Consider the following 22,913-nt stretch of genomic DNA (forward strand, 5'->3'; position numbering starts at 1 on the left):
GGTCAAACAGCTAGGCTATTTTTAGCTTTTTTGTTGTTGTTGCTGTTTTAAAGCTAATTCCATGCCATTCTACACATTTTTCCATAGGATGTAGAGATGACCTATGCCATTTTCTGACCTTGCAGATCTACTCACTTATCTAAGCTGTAACTACTGATATAGATATATAGATTGCTGTAACATGTCTTGTATTTTTTTTGCTACCTCAGCCCCAAATCAGATGACTTCCGCTATGTGTCAAACGGTTACGTAATGATGAGTTGTTATAAGAGGGCCTTGAGGAGGAATTCTGGGCTGTTGTCTGTTACTTTGGAGTAACATGGAGACATCAGTAGACAGAGGAGAGGGCCACATCAGCTCGTTCTGCCAGAGTAACCCACTTTATGACATGGACATGAAACTGAGCAGGACTGACCTGTACACCTTCCAGAGCAGTGGTAAGCAGGGGAGGAACTGGGGCTCACAGGGGCAACATTTTGACTTATAGGTTGTTCTTGCGCTGAAGGCCTGGTGATCCAACAGTAGTGCGCTATTTGTGTGATTTTTCTTATATTCCACCCCTGGTGCTAGGGGCCTATGGTGCCTTTCTTATTTCAAAGTATGTTATTTATACAATTCACTATAAATTGGTACAAAGTGTGGTCTGCTGTAGCTCAGTTGGGAGAGCATTGTGCTTGCAACGCCAGGTTAGTGGATTTGATTCCTGGGACCACCCGTGCATAAAAATGTATGCAAGCATGACTGTAAGTCGCTTGGATAAACACATCTGCTAAATGGCATATATTATATTATAATGTGGCTTGGACGGACTTCAATACAGTAAGTGGTTAATTTATTGTAACTACATTCAAAACATTCAGGGAGACAAGCCTTGTGAGAACTATTGAAGGTAGACTCAGCGATATGACATAGACGCATAAAGTAAACAGCATAGTGGGTCAATTTCCACAATTGAAGCGTGAGGATAAACTTTTCTGCTTTTTGGGTCCCGTGGCTACCGCACTGTAACAGCGTGAACTGTAACAGCGTGAAGCGAACCAGTGCACATGTGCAGATACTGTGTGTGACTGATTGAGAGCGAAGTCTTGCATCTCACTCATCTCAAAATCTGCGGTGCTGCTCGTGGGAACAACATTTAGCTACCTTTAAGGTATCACAGATAACTGCGAGGGATAAGATTGTTATGGTACACACAATCTGAAAGTGGTGGTGGAGACTGAAACAGAGAAGTAGAAGAACTCTGTGCATTGTCAAAAATAATCAGTCTAGCCAAAGAGCTATTGCAGTGTGCGAAGACTACAGACAGCACTGAATTCTAACTTTATATTCGCTGGCTACAAGCACCTGCTGTGGGAACCTACAGTAAATTAGTGCAATTTACTGGGCTCAACAGCCTGACTTTCTACATTGAGGCAGAAACAGAGAAATGGCCAGAAGAGGGCAGCCATGTCTGTGGGTTTGTTGAGATCATTTCTCCACATTCCATGGGACACTGTTTTCTGAATTTGAATCCCTACCCCTTGACACTTCATGGATTGGATAGGTTTAAGCAACATGATAATTGCTACAGCTTGCCATCTGATAGGCTGGGGGGGGGAGGGGGTTGCATCATTGCTTCCACTCTTCTGATCATTTTAGATCTACAGGAGTGCCTGGGGGGGGGGGGGGGTAGTAGATGGTAGAGGTACATTTGGAATGTAGCATAAATCCTGTTTGTGTTTATGTCACCATGTTTCAGATCTAAAACCAGCCAAGGCCAGAGGAGCACAGCGATGTCTAAATGTTATTATCGTTTACCTCATCCTTCTGACTGCACTGAATGCCTTCCTCCTTTACAAAGGTACAACAAACCATTGGTTGGTCTCATGTCCAAAATGGTTCAAACACGTTTATCTAATGTTATAAAAGGATTTTCCATGATATCCTGAACTGCAGTAACACATAACTTCCTGTATTAGTAACGCTCTGTGTCTCTCTATGTGCACCTCTGCCCCAGTGTTTTCGATGGAGGCTAGTAGTCTCTCCTCCTCTGGCTCCAGAACAGCGAAGCTGACCGACAATCACATCCCCCTGGAGGAGGACCTCCGTACCCTTGCCAGAAACACCAGCTTGGAGACCATCTCTCTCAGAGGATACCTGGGGAAGTTACAGACCCAGGTCTCCAGCCTCTGTGGGGAGGATGGCCAGCTGGGCCAGCTGAGAACAAACCTGGGTGCGGTCAACGCCAGCACCACTCTCCTTCAGGACTCAGTGAAAGCATTCAGATTACTCAAAGGTAGCTACTGTAAGACATGGGCAGGACCTACCAGGTTGATATATCTTACATTTGATGTAAAATATGAGTACACATCAACGTAGATATACACATATCTTGGGGTGCAGAGCAATCAACCCTTGTGTTGTGTGAGATTTGCATATTCTGTTTTTGTCATCATGCTTTGCAAAGTACAAATTACAACACAAGAGTGTATTGGTGGTAATAATAAGGTTTTGTTGTATTGCAGCTTCACCAGGCCCACAGGGACCTACTGGTAAGTTCCCTTGTCCTTAGTGCCAAATCAACAACCACAGAAGAGAGGAAGAGAGGTATAAACACCCCTTACACCACAAGCTTGTAATTCACATGTTATTTGACCTCGTGGTTTCCCTAGGTCCACCTGGTACGAGGGGGTTACCTGGTGTGAGGGTGGACAAGGGAGACAGGGGTAAGTCAACCAAAAGCACTGCATTGCACCATTGTTTTAGCATCACTGTGTCACTGCAACAGCCAATGTTAGATCAGCACCAAACTATACTGAACAAAAATATAAATGTAACATGTTGAAGTGTTGGTATCATAATCTGAAATAAAAAATCACTGAAAATGTCTATATGCACAAAAAACTTATTTCTCTGAAATTCTGGGCAAAAATGTGTTTGCATCCCTGTAAGTGAGCATTTCTCATTTGCCAAGACAGGTGTGGCATATCAAGAAGCTGATTTAACAGGATGATAATTACATAGGTGCACCTTCTGCTGGGGACAATAAAAGGCCATTCTAAAATGTGCAGTTTTGTCACACAACACAATGCCACAGATGTCTCAAGTTTTGAGAGAGTGTGCAATTGGCATGCTGACTGCAGGAATGTCAGAGCTGTTGCTAGATAATTTAATTTAGATTTATCTACCATAAGCCGACTACAACATCGTTTTAGAGAATTTGGCAGTACGTTCAACCAACCTCACAACCGGAGACTACGTGTAACCACGCCATCCCAGGACCTCCACATCTGGCTTCTTAACCAGCAGGATCATCTGAGACCAGCCACCCAGATAGCTGATGAAACTGTGGGGTTGCACAACCAAATTATTTCTGCACAAAGTGTCAGAAATCGTCTCAGGGAAGCTCATCTGCATGCTCGTCATCCTCACCAGGGTCTTGCCCTGACTGCAGTTCGGCGTCGTAACCAACTTCAGTAAGCAAATGCTCACCTTAGCTGGCCACTGGCACGCTGGAGAAGTGTGCTCTTCACAGATGAATCCCGGTTTCAGCTGTACCGAGCACATAGCGTCGTGTTGGCGAATGGTTTTCTGATGTCTGCGTTGTGAACAGAGTGCCCCATGGGGGCAGTGGGGTTATATTATGAGCAGGCATAAACTAAGGACAACGAACACAATTGCATTTTCTCGATGGCAAATTGAATGCACTTACAGTAGATACCGTGACGAGATCCTGAGGCCCATTGTCGTGCCATTCCTACGCCGCCATCACCTCTTGTTTTAGCATGATAATGCATGGCCCCATGTCGCAAGGATCTGAACACAATTCTTGGAAGCTGAAAATGTCCCAGTTCTTCCACAGCCTGCATACTCACTGACATATCATCCATTGAGCATTTTTGGGATGCTCAGTATTGACATGTATGACAGCAGCATACCACCCTGCATACCACTGCTGGCTTGCTTCTGAAGCTAAGCAGGGTTGGTCCTGGTCAGTCCCTGGATGAGAGACCAGATTCTGCTGGAAGTGGTGTTGGAGGGCCAGTAGGAGGCACTCTTTCCTCTGGTCTAAAAAATATCCCAATGCCCCAGGCCAGTGATTGGGGACACTGCCCTGTGTAGGGTGCTGTCTTTCAGATGGGACCTTAAACAGGTGTCCTGACTCTCTGTGCTTATTAAAGAGCCCATGGCACTTATTGTAAGAGTATGGGTGTTAACCCTGGTGTCCTGGCTAAATTCCAATCTGGTCACCTAATAATCCCCACTTTACAATTGGCTGATTCATCCCCCTCCTCTCCCCTGTAACTATTCCCCAGGTTGTTGCTGCAATTGAGAATGTGTTCTCAGTCATCTTACCTGGTAAAATAACAGATAAATAAAGTGACAGTGTGTTCCAATATCCAGCAACTTCACAGTCTTTGAAGAGTGGGACAACATTTCACAGTCTAAGATGAACAGCCCGATCAACTCTTTGCGAAGGAGATGTGTTGTGCTGCATGAGGCAAATGGTGTTCACACCAGATACTGACTGGTTTTCCTGATCCACGCCCCTACCTCTTTTTTTAAGGTATCTGTGACCAACATGTGATATACATAGATTCAGGCCTAATTTATTTATTTCAATTGACTGATTTAACAAACTGTAAATATTAGAAATTGTTGCATGTTGAGTTTATATTTTTGTTCAGTGTAACTCTGTAGCATTAGCATTCAGCTGCTCATCTGTCCAGTAATGATCTGTGCACTGATGGCCTGTCATCTTCAGTCAGGGGCAGAGGAAGTGGAGGCCTGCCTCTCTGTTTCATAATAACCCACTGTTTAGTCAATGAATTGACATTTACCCCTGTATGAAGTCTCAATCAGGGATGGACTCTCACACAAGCTAACAGATTACCCTGCGAGGTTGAGTCAGGCATTTTTCAATAGGTCATCCTACCAAAATGCCGTCCTTCCTCACACTATACACTGAGTGTACAAAACATTAGGAACACCTTCTTAATATTGAGTACCACCCCCTTTTGCCCTCAGAACAGCCTCATTTTGTCTGGCCATGGACTCTACAAGGTGTCAAAATCATTCCACAGGGATGGTGGCAGGTGTTGACTCCAATGTTTCTCTGAGTTGTGTCAAGTTGGCTGGATGTCCTTTGGGTGGTGGACCATTCTTGATACACACAGGAAACTGTTGAGAGTCAAAAACCCAGCAGCGTTGCAGTTCTTGGCACACTCAAACCAGTGCATCTGGCATCTACTACCATACCCTGTTCAAAGGCCCTTCAATATTTTGTCTTGATCTTTCAACCTCTGAATGGTACACATACACAATCCATGTCTCAATTGTCTCAAGGCTTGAAAATGCTTCTTTAACCTGTCTCCTCCCCTTCATCTACACTGATGGAAGTTCATTTAACAGGTGACATCATGTCTATGTCATGGAAAGAGCCAGTGTTCCTAATGTCCTGTGCACTTAGTGTAGAACGGATGCTTACCACAGGAGGTTGGTGGCACCTTAATTGGGGAGGACGGGCTCATGGTAATGGCTGGAGCGGAATTAGTGAAATGGTATCAAATACATCAAACAATGGTTTCCACGTGTTTGATGTCATTCCATTTGCTCCATTCCAGACATTATAATAAGCCGCAATCCCCTCAGCAGTCTCCGGTGATGCTAAATACTCCCGTTTGGTAATCAGGCTGCCACTTTCAGTCAGCTAACATGGATGAATAAGTGCCTTTTTTGAGGCAATGATTGTCTTTTTCATAATAACACAAACCATCAAAGAGAAATTCCAAATCCATCAGACTAAATAATGTTTCATACATTATACATTAAGTGATCTGTGAACATTCTATGTTAAGTTAATGTGATTCATGCTGTAACATTTTATGTTTGTTTTTGTATATAAGTATTTAGCAAAAAGGTTACTGTGTTCCAGGTGAGACAGTAGATAGTGATAGTGAGAGGGTTACTGTGTTCCAGGTGAGACAGTAGATTGTGATAGTGAGAGGGTTACTGTGTTCCAGGTGAGACAGTAGATAGTGATAGTGAGAGGGTTACTGTGTTCCAGGTGAGACAGTAGATTGTGATAGTGAGAGGGTTACTGTGTTCCAGGTCAGACAGGACAAAAAGGAGACCCTGGAGTTGATGGCCAGACTGGAGCCAAGGGAGAAGCAGGGGAACCAGGACCCGAAGGTGATTCACCTTACTCCTACTGACTCCAAACCTTTAGATCAATCTAAACCCCAATAGGAAATGTGACAGAATTACTGATCTTTCATGTCTAACAATGCATTTACTAGTCTGTGGTTCTTATTAATGCTCATATCCACTGGCAAACACAAAGTTATCTTGTAGTTCTACCACTAATGATCTCCATACAGTACATCAACTCAATAATAAGTCACTGTTTCAGGTGAAGATGGTACCACTGGACAACAAGGACCAGCTGGGACACCAGGTAGGCCCAGTAGTACGAACATGGAACCAGTCCAGTAGTACTAACATGGAATACAACTCAAGCTGCGGAGTTGTGAAGAACATGGTGGATAAGTTGACTGTTTACCATGGCAGTTACCCATGCATCAACACTAACTTTAATCAGCTCCTTGGTGGACAGGTAGGACCGTGGTATTAGTGTGTTCTTTTAGTCCGAGAGACAGAGGCTAGATCAATTATTGACAGTGTCACATGGGCCAGTTCTACAGGTGGAGAAGGGTGATTTAGTGTTAGGGACATTGAATATTACCCCCTCTCTCACCCCATCCGTCACAGAGGAAACGTGCGTTGTGTACTTGATGTCCCAAAGCCAGTCCAAATAAAGTATGCCTTGATACATATTTGATTAGCTGAACTTGCTCCGGGACTTTACATTTTTTTAAATTGCTTAGAAAACTAGCCCTGACTCTTGAAAAGTTTTAGGGAGGGGGGAGGTGTTAATTAATTTAAAAATAGTGTAGGATGGATGGTTAAAACTGCTGCTGCTGCCCAGGCAGATACTATTCTTTCTCTCCATGAAAGGAAGTGGATATTTTTACTTCATCATCCTCACTGTCAGTAGGCTGATGATCACAAGGCCCTATTCTCTTACGCCCTGGAATAGGTAGGAGATGGACTCAAATTCCCCTTTTTGGTTAACAGAGTCATAAATAATGCCCAATAATGTTTGTACCCCGTTTTGTGCTGCTACCATGTCATGCTGCTGCCATGTTGTGTTGCTACCATGTTGTTGTCATGTTGTGTTACTATCATGCTGTGTTGTCATGTGTTGCTGCCATGCTATGTTAATGTCTTAGGTCTCTCTTTGTGTAGTGTCGTGTTATTTCTCTTGTCGTGATGTGTGTTTTGTCCTTTATTTTTATTTATTTTTATTTTGAATCCCAGCCCCCGTCCCCACAGGAGGCCTTTTGCCTTTTGGTAGGCCATCATTGTAAATAAGAATTTATTCTTAACCGACTTGCCTAGTTAAATAAAGGTTAGATTTTAAAAAATACATTCAAGTAAAAATACATTTTCCCTCATCATGACTGGCTCAAATGTTGTAACATTTCCAGGCATAGTTCCACATTCAGCCTTCTCCGTTTCTGTTCCGGTTTTCACAGTAATATATAGAAACGACATGTGTACGATCTTAATTTGAGCCAGTTTACAACAGCAGGAAAATAATCCTGCAGCAACAGGAAATGTAATTTATTATGTGGATTATAATTAATGGACATTCTTTTTAGGGGTTGATACATTTTTCTTGAAGTGAAATTTAAAGTGTAAATTACAAACTTTAGAAGCCTTTTCAAACCTTGAATACACTACAATTTTCGCGCTATGCAGGAAAATTCTCAGCAACAAAAGAGTGATCAAATTATGACCCTACATCTATATATCACCAGATCATCATTGTGAAATTTGTCCATTTTAGTAAAAAGTGCTGAGTGAATGCATTCAGAACTGGATATAAAGCTAGTTTAGTTGACTTGCTTCACCCATATACAGTTTATTTTTTTCTTATCACACATACAGTACAGCTGTTGGATCTTAATTTGAGCCAGTTGGCTACAGCAAGAAAGAATAATCCTGCAGCAACAGGAAATGTGAATTATTATGTGAATTTTATTTAATGGACATTTTTGTAGGAGTTATTTGTTATTTGTTATGGCAAATCAAGTCTGAAACTTCAAGGTGGAAAATTCAAAATGTAGAAGCCTTTTGTAAAACTCAAATACACTACAAGTTTGCATTTCCTGCTGTGCCGGACAATTCTAATTAAGATCCTACATCTGTAATACTATAGTTATGTTAAATGTTAGGTGTAATATTGTGTAATGTGTATGTATGTACAGTTGAAGTCGGAAGTTTACATACACTTAGGTTGGAGTCATTTAAACTCATTTTTCAACCACTCCACAAATTTCTTGTTAACTTCTTGCGTCGAGCCATCCCGGATCCGATATCTTGACTACAGCCTCAAGCTCATTACCATAACGCAACGTTAACTATTCATGAAAATCGCAAATGAAATGAAATGAATCTATTTGATCTCAAGCTTAGCCTTTTGTTAACAACACTGTCATCTCAGATTTTCAAAATATGCTTCTCAACCATTGCAAAACAAGCATTTGTGTAACAGTATTGATAGCTAACGTAGCATTTAGCGTAGCATTTAGCGTTAGCATTCAGCAGGCAACATTTTCACAAAAACCAGAAAAGCATTCAAATAAAATAATTTACCTTTGAAGAACTTCGGATGTTTTCAATGAGGAGACTCTCAGATAGCAAATGTTCAGTTTTTCCTGAAAGATTATTTGTTTAGGACAAATCGCTCCGTTTTCTGCATCACGTTTAGCTACGAAAAAAAACCTGTATCCAGGATTGTGTAAATCTATCCGCAAGCTCATTAGCATAACACAACGTTAACTATTCATGAAAATCGCAAATGAAATGAAATTAATCTATTTGCTCTCAAGCTTAGCCTTTTGTTAACAACACTGTCATCTCAGATTTTCAAAATATGCTTTTGAACCATAGCTAAACAAGCATTTGTGTAACAGTATTGATAGCCTAGCATAGGATTATGCCTCTCTTTCAGCATACAACATTTTCCACAAAAACCAGAAAAGAATTCAAATAAAATCATTTACCTTTGAAGAACTTCAGATGTTTTCAATGAGGAGACTCTCAGTTAGATAGCAAATGTTCCGTTTTTACAAAAAAATATTATTTGTGTCGACTAATCGCTCCGTTTTGTTCATCACGTTTGGGTAAGGAAAAAAATAATATATATATATATTAAGTCATTAAAACGCGAACTTTTTTCCAAATTAACTCCATAATATCGACAGAAACATGGCAAACCTGTTTTTCACATATCTATCGACGATAAAATCCTTCGTGGCAGTTGACTTTCTCTTCTGAAGAAATGGAACGCGCATGGACCTACAGATTACGCAATAATTTCGACACAGGACACCGGGCAGGACACCAGGTACATGTAGTCTCTTATGGTCAATATGCCTACAAACACGTCACAATGCTGCAGACACCTTGGGGAAACGACAGAAAGCGCAGGCTCATTCCTGGCGCATTCACAGCCATATAAGGAGACATTGGAACACAGCGCCTTCAGAATCTGGGGCATTTCCTGTATGAAACTTCATCTTGGTTTCGCCTGTAGCATTAGTTCTGGGGCACTCACAGATAATATCTTTGCAGTTTTGGAAACATCAGAGTTTTGTCTTTCCAAGGCTGTCAATTCCATGCATAGTCGAGCATCTTTTCGTGACAAAATATTGCGCTTAAAACGGGCATGTCTTTTTATCCAATAATGACATAGCGCCCCCATAGGTTGAAGAGGTTAACAAACTATAGTTTTGGCAAGTTGGTTAGGACATCTACTTTGTGCATGACACCATTAATTTTTCCAACAATTGTTTACAGACAGATTATTTCACTTATAATTCACTGTATCACAATTCCAGTGGGTCAGAAGTTTACATACACTAAGTTTACTGTGCCTTTTAAACAGCTTGGAAAATTCCAGAAAATGATGTCATGGCTTCCGACTTCAACTGTATCTCTTCAGTGGATATTGTGTGCAGTGTGTGTGCGTGTGTATACAGTATCTCTGATTGTGTGTGTCATACGTACAGGCGGTGCAGCTACTAACTGTTCAGGAGCCCCTGGGCTGCCAGGACCACAGGGACCAAAGGGGGATATGGGACACATTGGTGAGTCTGCATGGGCTTAACACTACACTCACCTATAGACCGTTTACTTTCTAATACTTTCTAATATTAAAACTTCACCTGCGTATTTGAAGGGCTCACCTGCAAACAACTTATTTTTTTGTACTCAACAATTAACTGAACCTGGCCTTTTTTTCTTTTCTCTTGCTGCCACCTCTAACATTTACCTCTCAACCTCTTCACAGGTTTACCAGGGATACCAGGCCAAAATGGGATCAAAGGGCACACTGGTAAATAACTTGGTGTTTGACTGTTTCACGCGGCCAAGCATGATTGTGTCTGTACATGATAGTGAACCCTGTTCCTGGAGTGCTACCATCCTATAGGTTTTCATTCAAACTCTAATCTAGCGTACATGATTCTAATAATTAGCTGGTTTATAAGATTAATCAGGTTAGTTACAACATGGGTTAGAGTGAAAACCTACAGGAGGATAGCTCTCCGGGAACAGGGTTGGAGAGCCCTGTGTTAATTGTGTGACTGTGTGGGACTTTGTGCAGATTTTTGCATTTGCATCTGTACTGTACACTATAGCCTCCACATTGTAGAGTGAGTGTATTTGTATTTGTATTTATTTTGGATCCCCATTAGCTGCTGCCAAAGCGGCAGCTACTCTTCCTGGGGTCCAGCAAAATTAAGGCAGGTTATACCATTTTAAAACATTACAATACGTTCACAGATTTCACAACATACTGTGTGCCCTCACGCCCCTACTCCACCACTACCACATCTCTACAGTACTAAATCCATGTGTAAGGATAGTGCGTATGTTATTGTGTGTGTGTATACATGTGTCTGTGCCAATGTTTGTGTTGATTCACAGTCCCCGCTGTTCCATAAAGTGTTTTTGATCTGGTTTTTAAATCTAATTTTACTGCTTGCATCAGTTACTTGATGTGGAATAGAGTTCCATGTAGTCATGGCTCTATGTAATACTGTGTGCCTCTTATAGTCTGTTCTGGACTTGGGGACTGTGAAGAGACCTCTTGTGGCATGTCTTGTGGGGTATGCATGGGTGTCTGAGCTGTGTGCCTGTAGTTTAAAACAAACAGCTTGATGCATTCATGTCAATACCTCTCATAAATAAAAGTAGTGATGAAGTCAATCTCTCATCCACTTTCAGCCAGGAGAGATTGATATGCATATTATTAATATTAGCTCTCTCTGTACATCCAAGGACCAGCCTTGCTGCCCTGTTCTGAGCCAATTGCAATTTTCCTAAGTCCTTTTTTTGCGGCACCTGACCACACGACTGAACAGTAGTGAAAGTGTGACAAAACTAGGGCCTGTAGGACCTGCCTTGTTGATAGTATTAAGAAGGCAGAGCATCGCTTTATTATAGACAAACTTCTCCCGATCTTAGCTTCTTCTGCATCAATATGTTTTGACCATGACAGTTTACAATCTAGGGTTACTCCAAGCAGTTTAGTCATCCCAACTTGCTCAATTATCCACATTATTTATTACAAGATTTAGTTGAGGTTTAGGGTTTAGTGAGTATTTTGCTCCAAATACAATGCTTTTAGTATTCGAAATGTTTAGGGCTAACTTATTCCTTGCCACCCACTCTGAAACTAACTGCAGCTCTTTGTTGCAGTCATTTCAGTCCCTGTAGCAGCTGACGTGTATAGTGTTGAGTTATCCGCATACATAGACACTCTGGCTTTACTCAAAGTCAGTGGCATGTCGTTAGTAAAAAAAATTAAAGAGCAAGGGGCCTAAACAGCTACCCTGGGGAATTCCTGATTCTAACTGGATAATATTTGAGAGGCTTCCATTAAAGAACACCCTCTACGTTCTGTTAGACAAGTAACTCTTTATCCACATTATAGCAGTGAGTGTAAAGCATAACACATGCATTTTTCCAGCAGCAGACTATGATCGATAATGTCAAAAGCTGCACTGAAGTCTGACAAGACAGCCCCCACAATCATTTTATCATCAATTTCTCTATGCCAATCATAAGTCATTTGTGTAAGTGCTGTGCTTGAGTGTCCTTCCCTATAACCATGCTGAAATTCTGTTGTCAATTTGTTTAATGTGAAATAGCATTGTATCTGGTCAAACACAATTTTTTCCAGCAGTTTACTAAGGGTTGGTAACAGGCTGATTGGTCAGCTATTTGAGCCAGTAAAGGGGGCTTTACTATTCTTGGGTAGCAGAATGACTTTAGCTTCCCTCCAGGCCTGAGAGCACACACTCTCTAGCAGGCTTAAATTGAAGATGTGGCAAATAGGAGTGGCAATATCATCTGCTATTATCCTCAGTAATTTTCCATCCAGATTGTCAGAACCCAGTGGCTTGTCATTGTTGATAGACAACAATACTTTTTTAACCTCTTCCACACTGACTTTACGGAATTCGAAAGTACAATTCTTGACTTTCATAATTTGGTCCGATATACTTGGCTGTGTAGTGTCATCGTTCGCTGCTGGCATGTCATCCCTAAGTTTGCTTATCTTGCCAATGAAAAAGTAATTAAAGTAGTTTGCAATATCAGTGGGCTTTGTGATGAATGAGCCATCTGATTCAATGAATTTAAGGTGCCCCAAAGCTTTTTACTACCATTCTTTATATAATTATCTTTGTTTCATAGTGTAGTTTCTTTTTCTTTTTCTTTAGTTTAGTCACATGATTTCTTAATTTAAGGCACGTTTGCCAATCGGTTGGGCTGCCAGACTTAATTGCCATACCTTTTGCCTCATCCCTCTCAACCATACAATTTTTCAATTCCTCATCAATCCAAGGGGATTTAACAGTTTTTACAGTCATTTTCTTAATGGGTGCGTGTTTATTAGTAACTGGAATTAGTAGTTTCATAAATGCATCAAATCAAATCAAATCAAATTTTATTTGTCACATACACATGGTTAGCAGATGTTAATGCGAGTGTAGCGAAATGCTTGTGCTTCTAGTTCCGACAATGCAGTGATAACCAACAAGTAATCTAACTAACAATTCCAAAACTACTGTCTTATACACAGTGTAAGGGGATAAGGAATATGTACATAAGGATATATGAATGAGTGATGGTACAGAGCAGCATACAGTAGATGGTATCGAGTACAGTATATACATATGAGATGAGTATGTAGACAAAGTAAACAAAGTGGCATAGTTAAAGTGGCTAGTGACATAAGAATGCAGTCGATGATCTAGAGTACAGTATATACATATGCATATGAGATGAATAATGTAGGGTAAGTAAACATTATATAAGGTAGCATTGTTTAAAGTGGCTAGTGATATATTTACATAATTTCCCATCAATTCCCATTATTAAAGTGGCTGGAGTTGGGTCAGTGTCAATGACAGCGTGTTGGCAGCAGCCACTCAATGTTAGTGGTGGCTGTTTAACAGTCTGATGGCCTTGAGATAGAAGCTGTTTTTCAGTCTCTCGGTCCCAGCTTTGATGCACCTGTACTGACCTCGCCTTCTGGATGATAGCGGGGTGAACAGGCAGTGGTTCGGGTGGTTGATGTCCTTGATGATCTTTATGGCCTTCCTGTAACATCGGGTGGTGTAGGTGTCCTGGAGGGCAGGTAGTTTGCCCCCGGTGATGCGTTGTGCAGACCTCACTACCCTCTGGAGAGCCTTACGGTTGAGGGCGGAGCAGTTGCCGTACCAGGCGGTGATACAGCCCGCCAGGATGCTCTCGATTGTGCACCTGTAGAAGTTTGTGAGTGCTTTTGGTGACAAGCCGAATTTCTTCAGCCTCCTGAGGTTGAAGAGGCGCTGCTGCGCCTTCTTCACGACGCTGTCAGTGTGAGTGGACCAATTCAGTTTGTCTGTGATGTGTATGCCGAGGAACTTAAAACTTGCTACCCTCTCCACTACTGATCCATCGATGTGGATAGGGGGTGTTCCCTCTGCTGTTTCCTGAAGTCCACAATCATCTCCTTAGTTTTGTTGACGTTGAGTGTGAGGTTATTTTCCTGACACCACACTCCGAGGGGCCCTCACCTCCTCCCTGTAGGCCGTCTCGTCGTTGTTGGTAATCAAGCCTACCACTGTTGTGTCGTCCGCAAACTTGATGATTGAGTTGGAGGCGTGCATGGCCACGCAGTCGTGGGTGAACAGGGAGTACAGGAGAGGGCTCAGAACGCACCCTTGTGGGGCCCCGTGTTGAGGATCAGCGGGAGGAGATGTTGTTGCCTACCCTCACCACCTGTGGGCGGCCCGTCAGGAAGTCCAGTACCCAGTTGCACAGGGCGGGGTCGAGACCCAGGGTCTCGAGCTTGGAGGGTACTATGGTATTGAATGCCGAGCTGTAGTCGATGAACAGCATTCTCACATAGGTATTCCTCTTGTCCAGGTGGGTTAGGGCAGTGTGCAGTGTGGTTGAGATTGCATCGTCTGTGGACCTATTTGGGCGGTAAGCAAATTGGAGTGGGTCTAGGGTGTCAGGTAGGGTGGAGGTGATATGGTCCTTGACTAGTCTCTCAAAGCACTTCATGATGACGGAAGTGAGTGCTACGGGGCGGTAGTCGTTTAGCTCAGTTACCTTACCTTTCTTGGGAACAGGAACAATGGTGGCCCTCTTGAAGCATGTGGGAACAGCAGACTGGTATAGGGATTGATTGAATATGTCCGTAAACACACCGGCCAGCTGGTCTGCGCATGCTCTGAGGGCGCGGCTGGGGATGCCGTCTGGGCCTGCAGCCTTGCGAGGGTTAACACGTTTAAATGTCTTACTCACCTCGGCTGCAGTGAAGGAGAGACCGCATGTTTTCGTTGCAGGCCGTGTCAGTGGCACTGTATTGTCCTCAAAGCGGGCAAAAAAGTGATTTAGTCTGCCTGGGAGCAAGACATCCTGGTCCGTGACTGGGCTGGGTTTCTTCTTGTAGTCCGTGATTGACTGTAGACCCTGCCACATGCCTCTTGTGTCTGAGCCATTGAATTGAGATTCCACTTTGTCTCTGTACTGACGCTTAGCTTGTTTAATAGCCTTGCGGAGGGAATAGCTGCATTGTTTATATTCGGACATATTACCAGACACCTTGCCTGATTAAAAGCAGTGGTTCGCGCTTTCAGTTTCACGCGAATGCTGCCATCAATCCACGGTTTCTGGTTTGGGAATGTTTTTATCGTTGCTATGGGAACGACATCTTCGACGCACGTTCTAATGAACTCGCACACCGAATCAGCGTATTCGTCAATATTTCCATCTGACGCAATACGAAACATGTCCCAGTCCACGTGATGGAAGCAGTCTTGGAGTGTGGAGTCAGCTTGGTCTGACCAGCGTTGGACAGACCTCAGCGTGGGAGCCTCTTGTTTTAGTTTCTGCCTGTAGGCAGGGATCAGCAAAATGGAGTCGTGGTCAGCTTTTCCGAAAGGGGGCGGGGCAGGGCCTTATATGCGTCGCGGAAGTTAGAGTAACAATGATCCAAGGTTTTACCACCCCTGGTTGCGCAATCGATATGCTGGTAAAATTTAGGGAGTCTTGTTTTTCAGATTAGCTTTGTTAAAATCCCCAGCTACAATGAATGCAGCCTCCGGATAAATGGTTTCCAGTTTGCAAAGAGTTAAATAAAGTTCGTTCAGAGCCATCGATGTGTCTGCTTGGGGGATATATACGGCTGTGATTATAATCGAGGAGAATTCTCTTGGAAGATAATGCGGTCTACATTTGATTGTGAGGAATTCTAAATCAGGTGAACAGAAGGATTTGAGTTCCTGTATGTTTCCTTCATCACACCATGTCTCGTTAGTCATGAGGCATACGCCCCGCCACTCTTCTTACCAGAAAGATGTTTGTTTCTGTCGGCGCGATGCGTGGAGAAACCCGTTGGCTGCACCGCCTCGGATAGCGTCTTCCCAGTAAGCCATGTTTCTGTGAAGCAGAGAACGTTGCAGTCTCTGATGTCCCTCTGGAATGCTACCCTTGCTCGGATTTCGTCAACCTTGTTGTCAAGAGACTGGACATTGGCAAGAAGAATGCTGGGGAGTGGTGCGCGATGTGCCCTTTTTCGGAGTCTGACCAGAACACCGCCTCGTTTCCCTCTTTTTCAGAGTCGTTTCCTTGGGTCGCTGCATGCGATCCATTCCGTTGTCCTGTTTGTAAGGCAGAACACCGGATCCGCGTCGCGGAAAACATATTCTTGGTCGTACTGATGGTGAGTTGGCGCTGATCTTATATTCAGTAGTTCTTCTCGACTGTATGTAATGAAACCTAAGATGACCTGGGGTACTAATGTAAGAAATAACACGTAAAAAAACAAAAAACTGCATAGTTTCCTAGGAACGCGAAGCGAGGCGGCCATCTCAGTCGGCGCCGGAAGTGCAGCGTCTGGTTGCTCCTCATTACACACCACAGACCAGCAAATATTCTTTACATCATCAACATATGAATCACTACAGAACTTCTTGTATGACCTCTTATACACTATATTAGGCCCAGCCATTGGAACTTTGGTTTTCCTAGATATGGCTATTATATTGTGATCACGACATCCTATGGATTTGGATACTGCTTTAAAGCAAATATCTGCAGAATTAGTAAAGATGTGATCAATACATGTTGATGATTTAATTCCTGTGCTGTTTGTAACTAGTTTGAAGTTTTTTCCTGAGTGGGCAGCTTGATGATACCCAGTCAATATTTCAATCACCCAGAAAATATACTTCTCTGTTGATATCACATACATTATCAAGAATTTCACACATATTATCCAGATACTGACTGTTAGCATTTGGTGGTCTATAGCAGCTTCCCACAAGAATGGTCTTTAGGTGAGGCAGATGAACCTGTAGCCATATTACTTCAACAGTATTTAACATTAGATCATCTCTAATCTTTACAGGAATGTGGTTCTGAATATAGACCGCAACACCGCCTCCGTTGGCATTTCTGTCTTTTCGGTAGATGTTATAACCATGTATTGCTACCACTGTATCATCAAAGGAATTATCTAAGTGAGTTTCAGAGATAGTCAGAATATGAATGTCATCTGTTACAAGGAAGTATTGACTTCATGGACCTTGTTTCTCGGGCTGCATGTTAATATGGCTATTTTTACCACTTTTCTGGGTTGCTTGATTGTTTTTAATGCTTTACTGGGAAGTTTATCAGAGGTAGACTTACTCATGTTATTTATATTGGAGCTGATAGTGCAGGGTGAGCTGCAAAAAGTGCTCTTCCTACTATTGGACACCGTGCCAGTGTTAACAGTGTAACTCTGGTTTATAGGCTCATGATTACTGCTTACAATAGCTGTAGGATAAATAGATGTATTTGGTGCAATTAAATGAAATTACTTGCATTTTGTTTGCCAATGCCCCTAAGATCATGTACATTTGATGCAGCATTATGACAACGCATTGTCACAATGGTAGGGATTAACTGAGCATTGTTTCAATGCAGCCTTGAAATGCGTGGACAGGGTCCAGGAGCCAAGATGATTTGAATGGACTTCGTCATTCCTGTAGAGTATCTTCTGTTTCCAGAAGGTGTCAAAGTTATCAATAAAAGTGACTCCAGCAGAGCTACAGTAGTATTTTAGCCAGATGTGTTATCCCAGCAGTCTGCTGAATCTTTCCCACCTGCGGCCCAACGATGGTACTGGACCTGAAATTACTGGCCGTTTTTTGGAGTCGTTTAATACTAAAGTCAGTTCTTTAAAATCAATTTTCAAATGTTCCAAGCTAGCCCTCCTGGTGTTGTTTGACCCCACATGGACTACGAAAGTGCCAGCTCCCGGCATCTGTGGTAGAACAGTCGGAAGCAGCCTTTTTATGTCCTGTACTCGTGCTCCTGGGTAGCACAGGGTTTGACATAGTGTGACATAGTGCTGTACTGTATTGCCTCCACATTGTAGAGTGAGTGTGACATAGTACTGTACTGTATAGCCTCTACATTATAGAGTGAGTGTGACGGTGTGCTGTGAATCTGTCAGGAGCCCAGGGCCGTTATGGAGTACAGGGGGCCCCTGATTTGAAGGGTGACACAGGGCCGACAGGACTACCTGGACCCATAGGACCTGAAGGTGAATTTCACCCTGTCTCTGAGCTATGGGACCCTCATTGTCATGTCCTTCAAACTGTTGATTACAGGAATTACAATTGTATATATTCTCCTACTGTAATGTGTTATTTTAATCATATGAAGTGTCCTTTATGATTTTGGGGATAAATCTGTTGTTATTGTTCTTCCTCCGTAGGACCAAGAGGACTTGCTGGTGTTAATGGAACAAGAGGACTAGTTGGTGTGTGTGTGTGTGTGTAGTTTTACTATCCTTGTGCGGACCAGAATTATTATTATTTTTCATTTTTTTATTTTACCTTTATTTAACTAGGCAAGTCAGGTAAGAACTAATTCTTATTTACAATGACGGCCTATAACAGCCAAACCCGGATGACGCTGGGCCAATTTTGCGCCGCCCTCTGGGACTCCCAATCACGGCCGGTTGTGATACAGCCTGGATTCGAACCAGGGTGTATGTGGTGATGCTTCTAGCACTGAGATGCAGTGCCATAGACCGCTGTACCACTCAGGAGCCCTCACAAGGATCGTAAAACAAGGAAGATTTAGACAAGTGGGGACATTTTGCTGGTCCCCACAAGGAAACATGCTATTTTAGGTTTAGGGGTTAGGTTTAAGATTACAATTAGGGTTAGGGATAGAATAAGGGTTAGGATTAGGAGTTAGGGTTAGGGAAAATAAGATTTTGATTGGGAATCAATTGTTTGGTCCACACAAGGATAGTAAAACAAATGTGTGTATGTTTAATTTCAACCTCTTCATGTCCTAGGATTTCCAGGGTTTCCGGGAAGTCCCGGACAGATAGGCCCACGTGGAGAGAAGGGTGAAAGAGCAGCTGGATCAGGTGAGTGTGTGAAGTCACACAGACACACACAGACACACACACACTCAGCACTACACCTCACACTAATGCCAGGTTACCCACAATATCTGATATAGACTCTCTCGTCGCTAAGACATACTGTATATGTAAATATGATATGTATTCATTTACCTGCATATTTAAGTGAATATTCATTGGTCTATGGGACTGGAATACGGTACAATTCATGTTTAATCATGTGCATGCATAAGTTATTTTAAAATGTCTCTCTCTCCAGTGACAGCAAATGTGCGTATCGCTGGCGGGGGGACTCGTGGGAGAGTGGAGGTGATGTGGTCGGGGCAGTGGGGTACGGTGTGTGATGACGGCTTTGACACTCTGGACGGGACAGTGATCTGCAAGATGCTGGGGTACCAACGAGCCTCCACAGTCTTCACAGCCAGCCATGGTGAGTCCATCCTCTACCTTATCATTAGCAGATAAATACATTTTTTTTGTTTTCTCTTTTTGTTCCCAGTGAGGATGTGTAGAGAGCCTGTCAGGGTTGAGTTTTCTTTTCTTTCACACATATTAGTACATTTCTCATTGTTCATTGTTGAATCTCATGGACTTGGCTTCTGGATTGTGTTGTCATCCGTTTAGGAATCGGTAGGATCTGGTTGGATGACCTGCGATGCACAGGCAGAGAGGCCAGTGTGTTTTATTGCCTTCACAATGGTATGGGCATCAGCAACTGTCAACACAACGAGGACGCTGGGGTGCAGTGTGTGTGAATGTGTCCTGGATCCAGAGTAGGAGAGGTGCACAGCAAGAGAGAGACGTACACACACACACACACACACTAAAGTATGTCCACACATACATTAACATGTTACAGATGGTAATTCATGTTACTGTGACTTGTTACATCTACTGTATCTTATCTTTTTTAAACAACATTAGTAAGTCATTGTTGATATAAACTTGGCATTTACCTAACGTGTAGCTAACTTAGGCCTACCCATTGTCTCACGTCAGATGGTGTCACTCCTACGTGATGCTCGTCCTTCAAACCATCTGTCTTGTAGGACGTGGAACTCATCTCTAAAAATCTAGATTTTGCTCATCTGCCGAACACTAGTTCCTAACTCTATGACGTGTCTATGAAGCACTGACTACTACCATGCTTGATCAGCGGAGCAAACTTGCCCAAGCTAGGAGCCTAGTGATAACTTGTTTGAATGGCCATTACTGTAGCTATTTTGCCAATCTTGTTGATGAATAACCAAAGTTATGGGACTGTTCTAAGAAATCAGCATGAATCTGAATCTGACAGCTGGCACTGTGCCTCACTACTTTGTAACATTTGGCCAATACAATAACATCGCAGCTAGCCTAAAGCAGTCAAGCTGTGCTGCAAAACTCACTAATCACGGCAAAACAGAAACTGCCTTATCATGAAAGCTCGTGCTATTAGCTAGAATATCACTACACTGGCTAGGTAGAGGGAGTTTTCAGCATTGAGTGTGTGAACTGTCGTTGTTAGCATCCCTTGCTTTGAGACTGGTTCAGTCAGCAAGCAGACACTAGCTAGCTAATTTTCGTGCACATTTAGATTTTCATGAACTCTTGTTCTACACCCACAAAACACCTTAGCTAAATGTAGAATTAGGGTATTGAAGAATTTGTGATTAAATAAATGTCAATATTAGCTACAGGTTTATAGTTTTAAGATTAACTCTGACTCTTATGAGGATTCAAGGGGGTTCAGTGGACGATGTCACCTTGATAACATTTTCGAATAATAGGACAGCATATTGTAGTCAAACTTCTTTTTAGCTTTCCCATGAGTGTTTTCGAGTTATCAGAGAGATGAGTGCAGACGGCCTTCGCACTGATGTGAGACAATGAGGCCTACCTGTAATAAAGTACCCTGGAGGAAGGTTTATACAGAATACATGGTATTTTCTGAATTGCACTTTGTAAACAACCAGTTTAATTAATCAGTTTGAAATAAAACACTGAAGAATCTGACAATATGAGTCAGATTCAGTTTGTATAAATGTTGTGAAATGCTCTGTCACAACCTAGGCCTCTTGATCCCACTCCTCCACCCACTCACTCACTCACTCTCACGCGCACACACACACACACACACACACACACACACACACACACACAATTCTGCTTAGGCCAGCACGGTCAAAAGTCAGTCTGAAGGACAAGCACCTCCTGACTGACACACAGCATTGGGGTCAACACTTCCACATGACACAGCCGGACAGTCATGTTACGTTAGAAAGAGTGAAGCTGGGGGGAAAAAATGTAGTTGGACAGTGATGCCAAACATTTTAATTTGGCTCTATACAAAAGCATTTTGTTTTTGATATCAAACATTTCATGTCATGACAGTACAGAATTTCACCTTTTATTTGAGGGTATTGATAATCAATGCTTTGTGTTTTAATACGACTGGTCTACTCCACAGGCATATGGATGGAGAGATGGAAGGATGAGGGGAGAAGGGTGCCACTTTCAGGGAGGGATGGTGGCGAGGTCTAAGGTGGGAACTCAGGCTCTCATCCCCTGAAGGGGAATGGTCGTAGATGGATGGGCCATGAATCAAGCTCTCTGTCGCTCCTCTGAAAGCAGGCAGCCATTTGTGTCCTACGCTAACAGCACCTCATTCTCCAATACAGACTGATCCTTTTTCAAAAGCCAGCGGTTAACTGGGGAGCAAATTCATGAAAGGGTTGGCATATGTTGAATATGAAACATTTTATTTTGCACTGAATAGATTATTATTGCAAACTATCATTCCTTTTCTAGATCACGGGACCCTAATGTGCTTGAATACATTTATTTAATCATTTGGTCACCAGCCTTAGATAATACACTCCCTTACGTTTGAAGCTGAACAGTGCTTCTATAATGTTTTTATTTGGCTTTTTACTCCAGCATTTTGGATTTGAGATGACAGTACAAAATCTCACCTTTTATTTCAGGGAATTTTCATATATGAGTGATTTACCGTTTAGAATTTAAAGCCCTTTATATATCTAGTCCCTCCATTTGAATATGGCATACTGTATACATGTAGGGTCTAAATTTGATCATTTTTTTGTTGCTGAGAATTTTCCTGCACAGCAGTGAATGCAAACTTGTAGAGGCTTCTAAAGTTTGTAATGTCCACTTTAAAAATTCAGACTTGATTCTCTAAGAGAAGATGTATCAACCCCGGCAAAAAAAATTCCATTAATTATAATCCACATAATTTCACATTTTCTGTTGCTCCAGGATATTTTTGCTGCTGTAGCAAACTGGCTCAAATTAAGATCCTACATCTGTAAGGATTTGAACAAATTTCAAAAGTGTAGTATTTGGTGTCATATTCCATGCACAAAATGACCACATCATGCCTGTTGGATGCATTTACAGCTTGTTTTGGTTATGTTTCATATTATGTTTTGTTCAAAAGGAAGTGAATAATGCATTCTATTTTGGAGTCACTTTTATTGTAAGAATAGAAGGCATCATGCTCATAGGGCATGTGTCCCCTCAAATTTGTCCAGTTTGATTTTTTTTTCTGTTAAATTAATGACTTAACTTCATTTTTAAACTTAATAATTATTTAGAAAAATATCTGTCAGTCGTATTTTGTGGAGGGGGCACACTGCCTGGACCAGACAAAGCGTACCCCCGCCCCCAGCTCTCTTCAACCTAGTAAGTGGTTCTATCCCAGGTGCACCATGAAGCAAAGATATGACAGAGCAAAGAGAGAGTGTAAAGTGACACACACAACATTTGATTGGATTTTAAATGCCGGTGATGGGCAGGACTCGCATGAGGTATCTTTGTATCTCTGGCTGGGTCACTTCTAGACATTGAGACTTGCCCCGAAGCCACTCCTGCG

General features: G+C 42.4%; 1 protein-coding gene across 1 annotated transcript; it reads left to right on the top strand.

Moving 5' to 3' along the window:
- Positions 1–276: 276 nt before the first annotated feature.
- Positions 277–21,037, top strand: marco (macrophage receptor with collagenous structure). Its single transcript, XM_029638636.2, has 14 exons — positions 277–437; positions 1,739–1,840; positions 1,997–2,275; positions 2,505–2,531; positions 2,652–2,705; positions 6,091–6,171; positions 6,392–6,436; positions 10,119–10,196; positions 10,400–10,444; positions 18,113–18,202; positions 18,377–18,421; positions 18,968–19,042; positions 19,299–19,469; positions 19,664–21,037. The coding sequence occupies exons 1-14, from the start codon at positions 320–322 to the stop codon at positions 19,792–19,794; spliced, it is 1,341 nt and encodes a 446-aa protein (XP_029494496.1). The 5' UTR covers positions 277–319; the 3' UTR covers positions 19,795–21,037.
- Positions 21,038–22,913: the final 1,876 nt, after the last annotated feature.

The sequence above is a fragment of the Oncorhynchus nerka genome, linkage group LG3 (genome assembly GCF_034236695.1).
Source record: "Oncorhynchus nerka isolate Pitt River linkage group LG3, Oner_Uvic_2.0, whole genome shotgun sequence".
Taxonomy (NCBI): Eukaryota; Metazoa; Chordata; class Actinopteri; order Salmoniformes; family Salmonidae; genus Oncorhynchus; species Oncorhynchus nerka.